Source organism: Lethenteron reissneri, chromosome 72 (assembly GCF_015708825.2).
Source record: "Lethenteron reissneri isolate LAM-NWPU_2019-01 chromosome 72, ASM1570882v1, whole genome shotgun sequence".
Classification (NCBI taxonomy): domain Eukaryota; kingdom Metazoa; phylum Chordata; class Hyperoartia; order Petromyzontiformes; family Petromyzontidae; genus Lethenteron; species Lethenteron reissneri.
Window position 1 is genome coordinate 1,695,500 of NC_083850.1, and position 17,010 is coordinate 1,712,509.

Here is a 17,010-nt window from a genome sequence, read left to right on the forward strand (position 1 = left end):
CCATTAGTCAGGACATATAGGATTATTGTTGTACTAATTATCCCAAAAGTCAAGACACATCTGTTTGCGTATTATTATAGTGGGTAGCCCAAAATTCAGTTCACATTCGGTTATATTAATTGAAAATGATGAAGCTCGTTTCATCCAGAGGTCGCAAGGCACTGCAGAGATAAAAGCAAGAAACTAAATACCTCACGCAATTCTTGAACCTAATATAAGCACGTAGGCTCATGATTTAACCACAGATACAAATACCCCCCCCCCTCCAAACTCCCAAAACACAAAACCAAATAAATTTGGAGAAGGAGCCTTTAAGAAATGTCTTAAGATGGGATTGAATAAACCGAGGGACTTCGGCAGATCTAATATGGGATGGGGAGTGAATTCCGCAGCTTGGGGACCACACGGGAAAAGGCCCCGGGGTCACCCATTGAACAGAGGTTAGACCTCGGCACACAGAACAGTAGCCCACACTCAGACGACCGAAGAACTCGCTTTGGGATATATGGGTGGAGGAGGTCGCGGATGTAAGAGAGGCAGGCATTGTTGAGGGCCTTGGAAGTAACAAGAGGGCTATTGAACTCCACTCGGAACCTGACCGGTAACCGATGTAGGGACTCAAGTACAGGGGTAATGTGCTCAGCAACTGGTATTCGAGTAACAACTCTGTCAGCTGCATTCTGCACATGCTGGAGGCGGTGTAACAGCTTTGGAGGGATGCCAGCTAATAATGCATAATATAGGGTTTTTTGTGTTAGATCGTGGAAAGATAAATTACTGGCGAAATGTCATATTCAGATTGTAAATGTTGTGGATTTGCTCTTTAGCACACCGGTGTGCTGTACTAGTGTAGTGACATAAGAAGGGAGGGGCTGCTGGGGGCTCTGGGTTCCCAGGCGAGTCCAGACGCTTAAGCCTCTGGGCGCCAGGCGCTGGGTTCCCAGGGGGTCCAGACGCTTAAGCCTCTGGGCGCCAGGCGTTTAAGCCTTTTTGGCGCCGCCAACGGGGGGGGGGGGGGGGGGCTGTGTGTGCTCTGTGGGATGTCTGGTGGCGCACACGGCCCCACCCCTCATTGGACCAGGCATAAAAGGAGAGCTCCCTGGACGATCGGGGCCCAGTTGTAACTCAAGACCCAAGACCCACGACCAGCCATCTGAAGACCCTGGGATGCTGTGAGAGTGAGTGGTGGGACTCTGGAACTCCCGACTCTACGACCTGGTGAGGGCGAGTTCCAGAGCGTAGCCAGAGTAGAGTATCTAGGCTGTGTACCTAGGCTGTGTACCTAGGCTGTAACAGAGTATCAGGACTGTTGGAGTGTTGTATTGTAATAAAGAAGTTACCTCTACAAGTGTCTCCGGAACCCGTTACATTTGGCGTCAGAAGTGGCAATGGAGACAAGAAGTGAGCCACGTACCTTCAGTCCTGACAGCGATGTCGAGGAACAAGCAGCGATGGGGCGGCCAACGCCGGCCGACAGCGACGCTGCACCGCCGGCCGACAACAACGCCGCACCTCCGGCTGAGCAACTGTCTGATCCGCCGACCGTCCCCTCTCCAGCGTCGGGAGCAGGTATGGAGGAGGCGCTGCTTCGCCTCGCAGAGCTGCTCTGCGCCACCGCCTCCCTCCTGGGCGAGATGCGGTGCTCGCGGGCGATGGTGGGAGAGAGAGAGGAGGCGCGGCGCTCGCCCGAGCCCGCTGCCGCCGCCACAAACATGGTGGACGCCGCCGCCATTCCCGCCACCGGCGTCCCCCCCACGGATGTGAGGGATACTTCCGGGAATGACATCACTTCCACCGGAGGAGCAGTGACCGCTGGGAGCGACGTCACTTCCGGGCCCAGCGTGGGCCAACCCGGAGACGCCGCGTCATCAGCGCTGCGTCCCTCACCGCCGGGTGACAGCTGTTTGCAACCTAGCAACGCCACGTCATCAGCGCTGCGACCTTCACTGCCGGACGACAGCTGGCTTCAACCTAGCATACCGCGTCATCAGCGCTGCGACCGGACAGTGAGGGCGCCATTCTAACTGTAACCAGCGCCGGGGCCGGCACATCGACTGACACGCTGGTCGCCGCCTTTGCTGCTCTGGCCAAAGGTTGGAGGTCGGGAGACCAGGCCCCTGACATTTCGTACATTTATGCGCTCCGGATTAATGATTTTTTTGTTGACATTTTCTTCGTTGTCGTCGGGGAGTCGTGACTGTTGTTGGGTAAACTGTGTGGAGCTTCGCCCGTGAGTGTTGTCAATATGTGTGCGAAACTTTGCTTGTGATTGTTAACAATGTATGGTTTGTATTGAGCTTTGTTCGTGATTGTTAATGTATAGCTTGTGCTGTCATTGTTAACGATGTATATACTGTATGGGGCATATATCTTGAGATGATGACATGCTGCCAAGGATTTGGAATTGTCATGCTGGCTCTCAAATATCTTGGGGTGCAGATCCTGACCAGGATGGCCCAGCGGGTGTTGCGTGTCTAACACGAGAGTTGTGGTCCCGTCATGCTATGGCTGACAGCTTGACCTGACAGCCCGGAGATAGAGACACTCCGTGGCATGTCTAGCCTAATGGGCTGTGCGCTCACAGGGCTCGGAGAGTGTGGTCCTGTCATGGAATAGCTGACGGCTTGACCTGACGGCCCGGAGGTTGAGACCCTCCCGTGGTGCATCTGGAGCAGTAGGCTCGCCCTGACGGCCCGGAGATTGAAACACTCCGAGGCGCGTTGAAACAGTGGGCTGGAGATTCGTGGTGTTCAGGTGTAGTTGTCCCGTTACGTTGGGACTGTATCCCTCAGTTGTTAGGGTGCATGTTGTGCAGGGAGTGAACGATGGGTCGTCTCAGATCGGTCGGTACAGCTATATGCTGCGATGCGAGTCTTGGAGAGAGATTGGGTCTCAGATCGGTCGGTACAGCTATATGCTGCAATGCGAGTCTTGGAGAGAGATTGGGTCTCAGCTCGGTCGGTACAGCTATATGCTGCGATGCGAGTCTTGGAGAGAGGTTGGGTCTCAGATTGGTCGGTACAGCTATATGCTGCGATGCGAGTCTTGGAGAGAGATTGGGTCTCAGATCGGTCGGTACAGCTATATGCTGCGATGCGAGTCTTGGAGAGAGATTGGGTCTCAGCTCAGTCGGTACAGCTATATGCTGCGATGCGAGTCTTGGAGAGAGACTGGGTTGAAGCCCCCCGATATGGCCGACGCGTGCTACTGGTTGTGATGCCGCGTCAGAAAGGCGGTGGGTTGGTAACACGGAAATTCCCCTCCGATATGGCCGACGTGCGCAGTTTTACGATGGAGGCGCCACGTTGGAAAGGCGGGGGGTGCTAATGGTTGACATGTAATGTCGGTGGTGGTCCTCATTGAGGGCTGCTGGGACGCAAGCACGGGATGCCTTTTGGAGATGCAGTTCGTGCGTGCGGCCACCATTTATGGACAGGAGCAGGCAGATTTATTTAGTTTGTGTCATGTAAATTTTATATATATATATATTTTTAAAATGTAGATACTGGAGCAGCCCTGAAGTGCGACTTCTTTGCCCAGTACATGGGTCGGCCCTGAAGTACGACTTCTCGACCCGGGACGTAGACAGACGTCCGGATAAGTGTGTGTAGAGGGGTGCTAGACATGTTGGTCTTCACCTTCTCACCACCTGACGGATGGGAGGGTGGCAGGGTGGTGTGGATCCCTGCCATCCATGCGGTGGTTGTGTGATTTCGGTTCGATTACCGGTGTTGGTTGTGCATCCAACGCGTCGGAATCTGTATATTTGTTGTTGCTAATTCCCCGTTTTCTATGCGGATCCCGAGGAGGGCTAGGTGTGCCGCGGGTCGTTTGTTCACGTGTCATTGCTTCACCTTTTTGTTGATCGATGCTTGTATATAGTGTAAAGTTGTACAGGTTGGTTATGGTATTTATGGTTGCTTTCTTGTTCTCTTTTCTTTTCCTGTTGAGGCTCGCGTATTTTTTTTCTCTCTCTCCCTTTCGTTAATTTAAACTTTCTAATTATTGACAGCCGGGATGGCTGGAGGCTACATAGAGGGGGGTAATGTAGTGACATAAGAAGGGGGGGGGCTGCTGGGGGCTCTGGGTTCCCAGGCGAGTCCAGACGCTTAAGCCTCTGGGCGCCAGGCGCTGGGTTCCCAGGGGGTCCAGATGCTTAAGCCTCTGGGCGCCAGGCGTTGGGTTCCCAGGCGCTTAAGCCTTTTTGGCGCCGCCAACGGGGGGGGGGGGGGGGGGGGGCTGTGTGTGCTCTGTGGGATGTCTGGTGGCGCACACGGCCCCACCCCTCGTTGGACCAGGCATAAAAGGAGAGCTCCCTGGACGATCGGGGCCCAGTTGTAACTCAAGACCCAAGACCCACGACCAGCCATCTGAAGACCCTGGGATGCTGTGAGAGCGAGTGGTGGGACTCTGGAACTTCCGACTCTACGACCTGGTGAGGGCGAGTTCCAGAGCATAGCCAGAGTAGAGTATCTAGGCTGTGTACCTAGGCTGTGTACCTAGGCTGTAACAGAGTATCAGGACTGTTGGAGTGTTGTATTGTAATAAAGAAGTTACCTCTACAAGTGTCTCCGGAACCCGTTACACTAGTAACGAATTGGCATGTTCTGTTTACGTGACAAACCTTACTAATTATCTGTGTCAGGTGGTGGTGGGTTTAACAACACATTTATATTTACGCAATTTAACCCCCCCCCCCAAAAAAAACCCCCCTACATTACAGATGATATTAGTCGCAATAGCCTACGTGTTAAACTAATAATGCATTGCAAAAATCAATGGGTGAAAAGACAAACGTGTAAACCAGCTTTTAAAGGTCCAACAACGAGAGATTGGGGCGCAATCTGGCTATATTTACGAGGTGAAAGAAGGAAGCCGTAATGACCTTGTTAATTTGCGCTTCGAAGGTTAGTAAGGAATCAAGGACAACATCAAGGTTGCAAACTGTCTGAGCAGCACCGACATTGTGGCCATCAATTAACACACTGACCGAGCCATCCTTAGACAATTGATGATGGGACCCAACAAGGAGCACCTCCGTCTTATCAGCTTTCAACTTAAGAAAGTTAGACTGCATCCAAGTCTTAATGGTCACAAGAGAAGATGACACACTACATGCTGCTGCATCGAGGGGGGATTCAACGTTAATGTAAATGTGTGTCATCAGCGTAACAATGAAAACAAAGTCCTAGTTAGCGTATGATATGCCCAAGTGGGGCCAAATATATCCAGAACAAAAGAAAGCCAAGCACTGAACCCTGGGGGCCACCAAGAGGAACTGAACATGTGTCTAAATGTATCCCTCCCAGGCTGACAAACTGTTTACGCTCAGATAGGTATGAAATAAACCAGCACAAAACAGTACCGGTGCTGTAAAACTTGCACCATGGCATCCACAGTAAATGAGTATACTTCAGAGTGACAAGTGGAAAATTGCCGTGGAAAACATGTCCGGAGTGATTGATTTTAGATTCTGAAATCTGAGCTGGATCTTTACTATAAAATTAGGTGGAGGAATCAGAAGATTGAACAGCACCGCAACAATGACAGGATATTCCAGGATCAATAATTGATAAGTTGGTGACACTCTTTGGTTCTTTCGGTAAAGTCACGTCGAAAGAAAATAAATAAATTTAAATTAAATAACAGATTATTAAATCTATTTTCTTTTTACGTGACTTTGCCGAAATAACCAAAGAGTAATTCCTGTAGTCACGAAAGCTTCAAATCTAAGTTGGTGGCAGACAATCCCCGGGAACAAACCAGGTCAAGGATGTGACCACAAATAAGGGTGGGGGAATTAACATGCTGAGCTAAATTAACACAATTTAGGGTGGACAGAAACTCCATGGAGAGAGCACATTCTTGTGAGTCGATGTGAATATTGAAATCACCCAAGAGTAATAACCTATCAGTGGCTGAACACAGCGTGGAAAGTAGCTCGGTTTGCTCCCCAATAAAAACACATTCCTGCGAAGGGAGCTGGTAGGAACGTTGGGTTGCTCGGTAAATGGCCAGGGTCAACGGCGGCGTGGTGTATTCTGCAAATATGCCCGACTGTGAGGGCGGGCACAAGCCGGCGTGAGTAGGTTAAACGTTGAGTTTTATAAGGGCACCACGGGGTGACCAGCCCCTCCCCACCCAGCCCCACCCCTCCCACCCCCCACCCAGCCCCTCTCTCCCCAACCAGCCCCTCCCCACCCAGCCCCTCCCACCCCACCGAGCCCCTCCCTGCACGACGGACACAATAATCCCCTGTGGGCTGGTGTAACCAGGAGGTTCCTACCAGTATAAGTGGAGTCCTTGGGGGGACGATAAAGGAGCACTGTTGTGACAGTCTGGATAAACTTACATTCCAGAACTAGATGCTCAAACGACTGGAAAGCCAACATAGAGGTTGGGCGGAGGGTAGTGGATGTGGGATGGAGAACTGCAAGACCGCCACCTTGGCCAGATGATCGGGGCTTGTCCTTAAAAGCGTATTCGCTGGGTACTTCCTCGTTAAGGAGATGATCATCTGGCTGGTGCCATGTTTCTGAGAAGCACAACAAATCAAGATGGCCATCTGTGATCAACTCAATAACCAAAGCAGCCTCATAACTAAGAGAGTGCACATTAAGAAGGCCAACACGTGTCAAGCTGTCAGGCACAGCAGGAGATGTAATGCGTGCAACTATGTGCAGACAGAGGTCGTATACGGGAATGGTATTCGAGACCACCAGTGCAGTGGTGGCGGGCTTTCTTACATGGCCTAAACCCCGATGGATGTAGGGTGTCCGATGAAAGATCTTTAGATGGCGGAGTTTGACCTTCAGGTTCGGAATAATGGGCAGGGATTTGGAGCCGACGGATAAGAGAACGTCACGATTGAGTAATATCATATCACACTAATAAGCGAGACCACAGTCAAGGTGAGCCAGACGCGAGCTGCAGCGGGCCAATTGCGAATAATAAAGCGAAATGGCATCCACTGACTGCGGGCAGGTGACGAGCCGAGGCAGGCCAGGTGCAAAGCCACAGCAGGCTGGTCACAAGTGAAGACAGCCGATGCATTGGAACACAGCACTGCCGCAAATCTGGCTGTCGCCTGATGAAGCTAGTTTCAATTACCGGCGAAACGTCGTACTCAGATTGTAAATGTTGTGGCTTTGCTCTCCAACGCACCGGTGTGCTGTACTAGTGACGAATTGGCACGTTCTGTTTACATGACAACCCCCAAACTAATTCAACCTAGATTTGAAGTTTTCGTGACTGCAAGGATCCATACTCGCCAACTTCAGCAATTGTTTCTTGCTGTGGTTGTCCCACCTGATGACGGACGCTTGTGTTGCGCCCGAAACGTCGTGATCTAATTTCTTTTATTTTACACCTACATGACTTTACCGAAAGGACCAAAGAGTATGGGACCCTAACTAATTGGCTGTGTCGGGTGTGGCGGGTTTAACGACACGTGTATATATTTACACGATCTAACCCAAAAAAAACTGACAGAGATATGTGTGTTAATTAGTAGCATACATGAAGGTAAAGTTGTGAATGTAAGTGTGAGTAATTTTAACAAGTGAGCGAATTTCTGCATACCTAAGCAAGTTGCGTTTGTTGAAATGTCTAATTTTATACATTGCACTGTATAAGATTGTAAAATGTTGAGATGCATTGCACTGCACATATCTGTGAACTGCAACAGTTCAGGCTGCATGAGGCAGCAACAAGGAAAGGACAACGGCAGAGGAGAGTCTTTCACCATTAAAAATACAAAAACAAATATCACACCTAATTAAAAAATTGTAGTGCTATAAATAAACTAAAAATATACATGAAAAAAATAAAACGATCAATAGATCAAAGATCAAAGTGAAAAACTAGATAAAACAAAGCAGCTGAGCGGGAGCGGCAACAAGTTTGCCAGCGTCCCCCACCCCCACAGTATTGTACTTAAAGCATGCATGTTATACTGGGTGGCCCAAAAGTCAGGACACATTAGGCTATTGTTATACTGGGTGGCCCAAAAGTCAGGACACATTAGGGTATTGTTATACAGGGTGGCCCAAAAGTCAGGACACATTAGGGTATTGTTATACAGGGTGGCCCAAAAGTCAGGACACATTAGGGTATTGTTATACAGGGTGGCCCAAAAGTCAGGACACATTAGGGTATTGTTATACAGGGTGGCTCCAAAATTCAGGACACATTAGGGTATTGTTATACAGGGTGGCTCCAAAAGTCAGGACACATTAGGCAATTGTTATACAGGGTGGCCCAAAATATACATTTTGAAAGGTATATCAAGACGATTATGAAAAATAACAGAATAGGCTTTATTTACTCGTTCCGAAAAGAAAACAGAGACAGTGTTAAGATATCCAAACACCGAATAGACGCCGACTATCACTACATGGCATCTTCAATCAGTCTGAATTAACCCCACGTCACGCTTGTTGTAAGACCACCAGCAACAGGAACAATGCAAACACACACAGCTGTGATTATAATAATAATGATGATGTACGGCATTGTCCTTGTAACTGATTGACCTTCCGCTTTTGTATGGAGATGAAAGATGTAATTTTATATTTGTTTGTTATCCACTCGAATTATTTGTTCAGACGCAGAGTGGAGCTCGTCCTGTTCCTCCTTTAAAGGAGTGAAGACAGCAGATAAGTGATTACAATGATGGTCGATGGTTTGGGATTTGCGGCCGCACGCTCACAAGGTGATTCATCTTTGATGGCCCCATTTGTGGCATCAGTTGGCCGCATCGGCTGCACGACACCGGGCCCAGAATCGGTCGCACGACCCCCAGTCCGAATTCGGTCGATGGTCGACCTTTGGCTGCGTGGGAGGCAGAAGCCGGAGAGTTTCAATGGTAGGGTCCTGATTGGCCTGTAACAGAGCTACAGCCCCCCAGTCTTTGGCTCTATCTCTCACCACTGGCGTTAGGCCAGAGAACTACGCCCCAACATGCGACCAGAAACAAGGACAATGCAAACATGAACGCATTCATACGCTCGGGTTGAGCAGTTAAATCATTGTCGGCCAGTTATAGCATTTCCACGTCAAGGAGTGTAAACCATCATCACGCGAACTCCGCTCATCCTGGCAGCAGCAGCGGTTTTTCCCTTAGCCATCAAACAAAGACGGTGGTCGCGCGGCGCTTTCAGATGCGCTGCTTCTGCAGACGTCTGGAACGCTCTTCCTTCCGATATGAGGAAGCCACTGGGAGCTATCATGCTGCTTCTTGCTGTTGTGTTTAGTTTGTTGTTCATCCCCCGCACCTGCGATTAGCACGCTTGGCTATGTACGGTGCCAAAGAAATTCAACATTCATACAACATTATGTACATACAACATACAGACATACAACATACAGTCACACAAAGTACAAACATACAAAAGGCAACCATTACAAGGACAATGCAAATATCAATGCATTTATGGCTCGGGTCGAGCAGTTATATCACGGCCATCGTGAACTCCACCGACACGTCCATCGTGAACCCACCCACCAACACGGCCATCGTGAACCCACCAACATGGCCATCGTGAACCCACCCACCAACACAGCCATCGTGAACCCCACCCACTGACCCGGCCATTGTGAAATCCACCCATCAATACGGCCATTGTGAACCCCATGCCCTCACTCCCACTGTCTCTGTCTTGAATCTCGTTGTCTCCAAGTCTCCTCACAATTGTCCATGGCATACCACCTCCTCCACCACCTCCTCCACCACCTCCACCTCCTCCTCCACCACCTCATCCACCACCACCACTTCCAACAACAACAACAACTGCCATTCGCCACTAAGTGGCAGTGATGAGACCACTGCGCTTGTGCCAGACTAAGTGTGCTTTAAACACACGTGAAGTGTCGCAGGCCCACTGGCAGGAGGTCGTGGGACGAGACCCAGCAAGTACCATGGGTTGACTGACTGAAATGACTGGCCGATGCACCACCTGTGCCCCCTACTGTGCCAACTTGCTGTGTTTTATCCACCCGGTACTCCACTTGTTATTGTGACCGTCGCTCCACTGCTGGTGCAAGTTATTGGCAAGTACACCCAGCTCCACATCTTCTCATAACACATCATTCTATCTCTTCTCTAGCCCATGCCACTTCCATTTAGCCCCCTCTATCCAGCCGAACAAAAACTGTTTAGGCAAGCAGTGGCTGGGCATGTGGACTACATGACCCAGCCAACGCAGCCTGCCAGAGGAGCTCACTGATGGGACTTAGTCCAGACCTGTCAAAGATTTGTGAACTCCTCCCACAATCCAGTCTGGTTAACCCCAGGATGGATCATAGGCAGACCAGCCTTAATGTTTCTAACCAGTGCAGATGTTCCATTATAGAGGTCCACATTACAGAAGCATGGATAAGGGAGGGCATGACCGTGAACGAGAAGACCCAACACTTCATGTGGAACAACAGACTAGGAAGCTTCCACACAGTGTTACACAGCCGATGAAAAGGTAATTCCGCCTAACAGATTCGGAGTGAGACCTCTTCTGTTGCACGGGAGCTGGTCATAAACACATTGCCCAGGTATGGAAACCTCTCCATTCTCTCCACAACTGCTCCATCACCAATTGGGAGTTGAGGGGTGGAGTGTTTGATGACACAAAATGCCCAGGCACCACCTCCTCCACCTCTTCCATCACAAATTCTACCACCTTCTCCACCACCTCCTCCACCGCCAACTCTACCAACTCCTCCTCCACCACCTCGAAGGTCATGGTGACCCAGTGCCCACGGTCATATCCCCAGCGCGACCTCCTCCACCTCCTCCGCCTCCTCCTCCTGCGACGTCACCCCTCCACGAGGTGGTGGACGATGCCACGAGCGCGGCCGCTGCCGCTACCGCATTGATGGTGGACGATGAAGAGGAGGAGGAGGTTGTTGAGGAGATGGATGAGGAGGTGGATGAGGAGGTGGATGAGGTGGTGGCGGATGAGGTCGAGCCGGTGGTGGACTGGTCACGCAACAAGGCGACGAGGAAGTCAATGTAGCGCATGGCCAGTCGCAGGATCTCATTCTTGCTGAGCTTGCGGTCGGGGGGGTGTGTGGGCAGCAGGCGACGGAGCTCGGAGAAGGCCCCATTCACGTTCTGCTGGCGCCAGCGCTCGCGGCTGTTCGTGAAGATCCGGCGCACAAGCTTCTGTGGGGAGCCGGCTGGGGGAGGAGAGGGGGGAGGTGAGGGAGGAAGTCGCCGAATCTCGTGAAGTGAGAAGTGGGGGCAGACGCGGGGGGACACGGGGAGGTGCTGGTAGACACGGCAGGAAGCTGAGAAGGAGGAGAGCGGGGAAGTAGCCGACTCTCGTCAAGTGAGATGCGGGGCAGGAGACATTGGGAAGATGCCGGGAGACACGAGGAGATGCTGGGAGACACGAGCAGATGCTGGAAGATGCGGGAAGACGCGTGGAGACACGGGGAGACACTGGGAGGCGCTGGTAGACACGGCAGGAAGCTGAGAAGGAGGAGAGCGGGGAAGTAGCTGACTCTCGTGAAGTGAGATGCGAGGGAGGAGACGTTGGGAGATGCCAGGAGACACAAGGAGATGCCGGGAGACACGGGAAGACGCGTGGAGATGCGGGGAGACAATGGGAGGCAGGGGAAGGTACAGGGAGGTACATGGAGACACGGTGAGGGGTGGGTAGCTGAGCAGCAGGTAGGTGAGTGGTAGGTAGGTGAGGGGAAGGTGAGCAGGAAGATCAGCATGTAGGTGAGTGGTTGGTAGGTAGGTGAACAGTAAATGGTGAGCAGGTAGGTGAGGGGTGGGTAGGTTAGCAGGTAGGTGAGGAGTGGGTAGGTGGGTAGATTAGTGAGCTTTGTAAGTGAGCTTTAGGTAGGTGAAGGGTGGGTAGATGAGTGGGTGGGTAGGTGAGCAGGTAGCTGAGGGGTAGGTGAGCAGGTAGGTAAGCGGTAGTTAGGTAAAATGTAGGAAGGTCAGGAGGTAGGTGAGCAGGTAGGTGAGGAATGGGTTGGTGAGCTGGATGGTAGGTGAGCAGGTAGGCAAGCAGGTAGGTGAGTGGGTAGATAAGTGAACTGGTCGCTGAGTGGGTATGTAGGTGAGCAGGAAGGTGAGCACATAGGTGAGTGGTTGGTCGGTAGGTGAACAGTAGCTGGTGAGCAGGTAAGTGAGGGGTGGGTAGTTGAGCAGGTTGGTAGGTTAGCAGGTAGGTGAGGGGTAGGTGTGGAGTGGGTCAGTGAGCGGTTAGGTAGGTGAACTGGTAGGTGAGCAGGTAGGAGAGCCTGGAGAGGTGAGTGGGTAGGTGAGTGGTAGATAAGTGAGCAGGAAGGTGAGGGGTGGGTATGTGAGCAGGTAAGTGAGTAGGTAGGTGAGCAGGTAGGTGAGAGGGTTACTTTCTCCGATCTCGTAGTCGAAGGGCAGGGGTCGTCGCTTCAGCCTTGCGTGTTGTGCTGAGGGAAACCCAGCGGACACCACGAACGCCCTGGGGAGGAATGAGGGGATCACAATGGCGATGTCAAGGGGGTTCAAGATGGCCGTTTCAGTGGGGTTCTCAATGGCCATTTCAGTGGGTGGGTGTGCGTTTACAATGGGCGTGAGGGTGGGTGGGTTCACGATGGCCGTGTTTGTGGTTGGGTGGGTTCCCGATGGTCGTGTCCATAGGGGGGTGGGTTCACAATGGCCGTATCTGTGGGTGGGTGGGATCACGATAGCCGTGTCTGTGGGTGGGGTGTTGAGGTCACGATGGCCATGCCTGTGGGTGGTTAGGGTCACAATGGCCATTTCTGTGGGTAGGTGGATTCACGATGGCCGTGTCTCTGGGGGGGTTCCCAAATGCTGTTTCTGTGTGTTGGTGGGTAGGTTTATGATGGTCATGTCTGAGGGTAGGTTCACGATGGCCATGTCTGTGGTGGGTGGGTTCATGAAGACCATGTCTGTGGGTCGACAGGTTCATGATGGCTGCGTCTGTAGATTTGGTGAGTTGCAGATGCCCGTGTCTGTGGGTCGGTGTGTTCACAATGGCCGTGTCTGTTGTTGGCTGTGTCTGTGGGTGGGTTCAGGATAGTCGTATCTGTGGTGGGTTCACGATGGCCATGTATTTTGGTGGGTGGGTTCACGATGGCCGTGTCTGTGTGTGAGTGGGTTCACGATGGCTGTGTCTGTGTGTGGGTGGGTTCACGATGGCCGTGTCTGTGTGTGGGTGGGTTCACAATGGCCGTGTCTGTGGGTGTGTTCACGATTGCCATATCTGTGGGTGTGTGGGTTCACAATGGCCGTGTCTCTGATTGGGTGGGCTCACAATGGCCGTGTCTGTAGGTGGGTGGGGTTCACGATGGCCGTATCTGTGGCTGGTTGGTTCACAATGGCCGTGTTTGTTGGTGGGTGGGTTCACGATGGCCGTGTCTGTGGATGGGTTCACGATGGCCGTGTCTGTGGGTGGGTTCACGATGGTCATATCTGTGTGAATGTGGGTTCACGATGGCCATTTCTGTGGGTGGGTGGCTGGGTGGGTTCACAATTGCCTTTTCTGTGGGTGGGTTCACGATGGCCGTGTCTGTGTGTGAGTGGGTTCATGATGGCCGTCTGTCTGGATGAGTGGGTTCACGATGGCTGTGTCTGTGAGTGGGTGGGTTCACTATGGTCGTGTTTGTGGGTGGGTGGGTTCAGGATGGCCATGCCTATGTATGAGTTCATGATGGCCATGTTTGTGGGTGCGTGGATTCACCATGGCCTTGGACGTGTCTGTGGGTGGGTGGTTGGGTTTGTGATAGCCATGTCTATGGGTTCGTGGGTGGATTTCACGATGGCCGTGTCTGTGGGTGGTTGGGTTCAGGATGGCCACGTTTGTGGGTTGCTGGGTTAACGATGGACCTGTCTGTGGGTGGGTTCATGTTGGAGAGTCTGTGGGTGGGTGGGTTCACGATGGCAGTGTACGTTCATTGGGGCGTTCACAATGACCATGTATGTGGGTGGGATCACTATGGCCTTGTCTATTGGTAGGTTCACGATGGCCGTGTCTGTGGGTGGGGGTTTGGGTTCACGATGGCTGTTTCTGTGGGTGTTTGGGTTCACGATGACCATTTCTGTGAGTGGGTGGGTGGATTCATGATGGCCGTGTCTCTGGGTGGGTGGGATCACGAATGCCGTTTCTGTGTGTGGGTGCGTGGGTTCATGATGGCCATGTCTGTGGGTGGTTTCACGATTTCCGTTTCAGCATCACGATGGCCATGTCTGTGGCTGGTTGGTTCACGATGGCCGTGTGTGTGGATGGGTTCACGATGGTCATATCTGTGGATGTGTTGGTTCACGATTGCCATGTCTGTCAGTCCTTGGTTCAGAATGGCTATATCTTTTGTAGGGTTGGTGTGTTCCAGATGGCCATTTCTGTGGGTGGGTTCACGATGGCCATGTCTGTTGGAGGGTGGGTTCATGATGGCCGTGTCTCTGGGTTGGTGAGTGGGTTCACGATGGGCATGTTTTTGGGTGGGTGGCTGGGTGGGTTCACAATTGCCGTTTCTGTGGGTGGGTTGACGATGGCCATGTGTGTTGTTGGGTGGGTTCATAATGGCCATGTCTGTGGGTGGTGTCACGATTTCCGATTCTGTGGGTGGAATCACGATGGCAGTGTCTGTAGCGGGTTTGTTCATGATGGCTGTGTCTGTGGGTGCATTCATGATGGCAATGTCTGCAGGTGTGTGTGCACATGATGGAGGTGTCTCTGGGTGGGTGGGCTCATGAAGGCCGTGTCTGAGGGTGGATTCACGATGGCCATGCCTGTTGGTGGGTGGGTTCACGATGGCGGTTTCTGTGGGTGGGTGGGTTCATGATAGCTGTGTTCGTGGGTGGGCAGATGGCCATGTCTGTTTGTGGGTGCACTCACGATGGCGGTTTCTGTGGAGTGGCTCACGAAGGCGATGTCTGTGCGTGTGTTGATTCACGATGGCCATGTCTCTGGTTGAGTGGCTGGGTGCCTTCACAATTGCCGTTTCTGTGGGTGGGTTCACGATGGCTGTGTCTGTGTCTGGTTAGTTCACGACGGTCGTGTCTGTTGGACGGTGGGTTCACAATTTCCGTGTCTCTGGGTGGATGGGTGGGTTCACGATTGCCGTTTCTGTGGGTGGGTTCACAATGGCCGTGTCTGTGGGTGGGTGGGTTCACGATAGCTGTGTTTGTGGGTGGGCGGGTGAGTGGGTTCACATTGGCCGTAGCCATGGGTGGGTGGGTTCACAATGGCCGTGTCTGTGGGTCGGTAGCTTTACAATTGTCATGTCTGTGGGTCGGTGGGTTCACGGTGGCCGTGTCTGTTGTTGGGTTGGTGGGTTCCAGATGGCCGTGTCTGTGTGTGGGTTCACGATATTCGTGTCGTGGGTGGCTGGGTTCATGATGGCCATGTTTGTTGGTGGGTGGGTGGGGTCTCGATGGTCGTATCTGTGGGTTCACGATGGCTGTGTCTGTGGGTGAGTGGATTCACGATGGCCATGTTTTTGGGTGGCTGGATTCACGATGGCCGTGTCTGTCGTGGGTGGGTTCACGATGGCCGTGTCTGTGGGTGGGTGGATTAACAATGGCTGTGTTTGTGGGTCGGTGGGTTGACAATGGTCATAACTGTGGCTGGTTGGTTCACAATGGCCGTGTTTGTGGGTGGGTGGGTTCACGAAGGCCGTGTCTGTGGGTGGGTTCACAATGGCCGTGTCTGTGGGTGGGTGGGTTCACGATAGCTGTGTTTGTGGGTGGGCGGGTGAGTGGGTTCACATTGGCCGTAGCCATGGGTGGGTGGGTTCACAATGGCCGTGTCTGTGGGTCGGTAGCTTTACAATTGTCATGTCTGTGGGTCGGTGGGTTCACGGTGGCCGTGTCTGTTGTTGGGTTGGTGGGTTCCAGATGGCCGTGTCTGTGTGTGGGTTCACGATATTCGTGTCGTGGGTGGCTGGGTTCATGATGGCCATGTTTGTTGGTGGGTGGGTGGGGTCTCGATGGTCGTATCTGTGGGTTCACGCTGTGTCTGTGGGTGAGTGGATTCACGATGGCCATGTTTTTGGGTGGCTGGATTCACGATGGCCGTGTCTGTCGTGGGTGGGTTAATGATGGCCGTGTCTCTGGGAGGGTGGGTTCACGATGGCCATGTTTTTGGGTGGGTGGGTTCCCGATGGCCGTCTCTGTCGTGGGTGGGTTCACGATGGCTGTGATTGTGGGTGGGCGTGTGAGTGGGTTCGCATTGGCTGTAGCCATGGGTGGGTGGGTTCACGATGGCCGTGTCTGTGGGTCGGTAGGTTGACAATTGTCATGTCTGTGGGTCGGTGGGTTCACGGTGGCCGTGTCTGTTGTTAGGTGGGTTCACAATTGCCATGTCTGTCGTGGGTGGGTTCACGTTGGCCGTGTCTGTGGGTCGGTAGGTTGACAATGGTCATAACTGTAGGTCGGTGGGATCACAATCGCCATGTCTGCGGGTGGGTGGGTTCACGATGGCTGTGTCTGTGGGTGTGTAGGTTCACGATGGCCATATCTGTGGGTTGGTGGGTTGACAATCGTCATGTCTGTGGGTGGGCTCATGATGGCCATGTCTGTGTGTGGGTGGGTTCACGATGGCCACATCTGTTGGTGTGTGGGTTCACGTTGGCCATGTGTCTGGGTTGGTGAGTGGGTGCACGATGGCTGTGTCTCTGGGTGGGTGGGTTAATGATCGCCGTGTCTCTGGGTGGGATCACGATGGCCATGTTTTTTGGGTGGGTGGGTTCCCGATGGCTGTGTCTGTGGGTGGGTTGGCTCACGATGGCCGTGTCTGTGGGTGGGTGGATTCACGATGGCCATGTCTTTGGGTGGCTGGGTTCACAATGGCCATGTCTGTCGTAGGTGGGTTCACAATGGCCGTGTCTATGGTGGGTGGGTTCACGATGGCTGTGTTTGTGAGTGGCCGCGTGGGTGGGTTCGCATTGGCCTTAGCCATGGGTGGGTGGGTTTACGATGGCCGTGTTTGTGGGTCGGTAGGTTAACAATGGTCATGTCTGTGGGTCGGTGGGTTAACGGTGGCCGTGTCTGTTGTT

At 52.6% G+C, this 17,010-nt stretch overlaps 2 protein-coding genes across 3 annotated transcripts in view; one reads left to right on the forward strand and one right to left on the reverse strand.

The window, feature by feature from the left end:
- LOC133361317 (zinc finger protein 91-like) overlaps window positions 1–17,010 on the forward strand; it is a gene marked incomplete at its 3' end in the record, with an annotated part of 1,159,662 nt that overhangs the window by 332,818 nt on the left and 809,834 nt on the right. The window lies entirely within an intron of this gene.
- Window positions 9,788–17,010, reverse strand: part of LOC133361295 (protein lyl-1-like) — a 38,146-nt gene continuing 30,923 nt past the window's right edge. For both annotated transcript variants that reach the window (XM_061580234.1, XM_061580233.1), the window contains exons 3-4: window positions 12,364–12,452; window positions 9,788–11,172 (exon numbers count right to left, since the gene is read on the reverse strand). In XM_061580234.1, the coding sequence (XP_061436218.1) occupies window positions 10,733–11,172; window positions 12,364–12,452 (529 nt within the window). In that variant the 3' untranslated portion in view covers window positions 9,788–10,732. The remainder of the gene's footprint in view (window positions 11,173–12,363; window positions 12,453–17,010) is intronic.